The 1,486-nt window shown below is 44.8% G+C and overlaps 1 protein-coding gene across 1 annotated transcript in view; it reads left to right on the top strand.

The window, feature by feature from the left end:
• Positions 1-476: 476 nt before the first annotated feature.
• RNF150 (ring finger protein 150) overlaps positions 477-1,486 on the top strand; it is a 58,917-nt gene continuing 57,907 nt past the window's right edge. Inside the window, exon 1 of the mRNA XM_009643651.1 lies at positions 477-597. Coding sequence (XP_009641946.1) covers positions 477-597 — 121 coding nt within the window. The remainder of the gene's footprint in view (positions 598-1,486) is intronic.

Here is a 1,486-nt window from a genome sequence, read left to right as displayed (position 1 = left end):
TCTGTCTCTAAATTCAGATTGAAAGCTGTAATTAATCTGCATAATAATGGCTGCATTTTTTTTCTGTGTATGGTCTCATGCTTACTTTCTAATTTTCTGTGTGTTTTCAATATCCTTTGTTCATGAAGTTTGCAAAACACAAACAACACATAACTCTTATTAGGAGGACATAATTCCATACAGGTTATTTAATTATGCAAGTTACTTCCAGTCTCATTAACTTGTTTCCCCCATTTTACCTTTGAGCATTCCACGCACCTTTGCGCATCTGTAAGTTGCATTTCTACCGAACGTGTGTTCATTTATTACCAAGGTATGGGGTTAAAGTTTGGAAGGAGGAATTGCAGGTCCCTGCTGCAGTTAGCTGTGCTGGAGGTAGCTGGCCTGGTGTTCACAGCAGGAAGCCAGGCTTCACCAACTCGAGCCTCTCCTGGCTGCTGGCACTTCCCCCTGCGGTGTTGTGGGAGCAGTCGCTAATGGCGAGGGGCACCGCCTTCCTAAACCATTCGAGTATGATCAGCCGACTGGTTTTACGCCGTATTCCGTGCAAGCATCCCAATTCACCCAAATACGAGCTTACTTGGGGAGGGATCCATGGTTTGAAGGGAGGAAGGTTTAAAGCAGGGACAAACTGGGCACACGTGTCCCCAGGCAGGGAGTGGGCAACCACAGCATCAACCAGCTCTTGCCAAATTGCTCTGCTAGCAGAGGGAAGGGCACCTCGGGCAGGCAGGGCTGTGCCAAACCCTGCCCCTCTTCCCAAGGAAGACATGACCAGGTCCAGCCATTCTTCTCATCCATCCTGCCTTTTTGGGGGAGTATCGGTGCTGCTTGCCTGTCGGGGATGAAGCTGGGATTTAGATGCTCTGCCCGTATCTTCTGTGAACCTTTATCGAGTTATTCAACAGGCTTGCTCTAGTTTCCCCATTTGTAAATGAAAATATATTTATACCTGTTCTAAGAGCGCCAGGCACAGTAACAAGCTTGTGTTTGCATTGTGCTCTACCCTGACTATGCAAGATGCTATTTAGGACTTAATTTTCTTTTGGCACAATTCCAGTGAAGATAGCAAAGCAGCTTCTGCTTTAGACAGTGGGTGTGTTTTGCCACAACTCTGAAAAGGTTGTATTTTACTAATAAATCATCCCCTTAGCATATTTTGCTATGAGCTGGAGCATATCCTAGCTGTAAGGTCTGCATGAAGGAGTCTGTCTGGCCACTTTCTACATGAAAAAAGTCATAAAGCATTGCAGTGCAAATTCCAGAACAGAGAACTTATAACAAGTGGCATATGCCGTTAACAGTATATGTTGTTTAGAAACCAAGGGAGATTTCTAGAGAGGCCTTCAGTACAAATATTAGTTTGTAGTTATAATGAAGTACTGTCCTGGTTATAACAACAGGTAACAGAATCTTGAAAATGCATGCCTTGGGTTGGGTTGGGGTCTGAGGAAACCTCTCTGAGAACCACACGTTTTCTGTAATT

The sequence above is a fragment of the Egretta garzetta genome, unplaced genomic scaffold (assembly GCF_000687185.1).
Source record: "Egretta garzetta isolate BGI_Z169 unplaced genomic scaffold, ASM68718v1 scaffold258, whole genome shotgun sequence".
NCBI lineage: Eukaryota > Metazoa > Chordata > Aves > Pelecaniformes > Ardeidae > Egretta > Egretta garzetta.
This window is presented reverse-complemented; position numbering and strand designations above follow the sequence as displayed.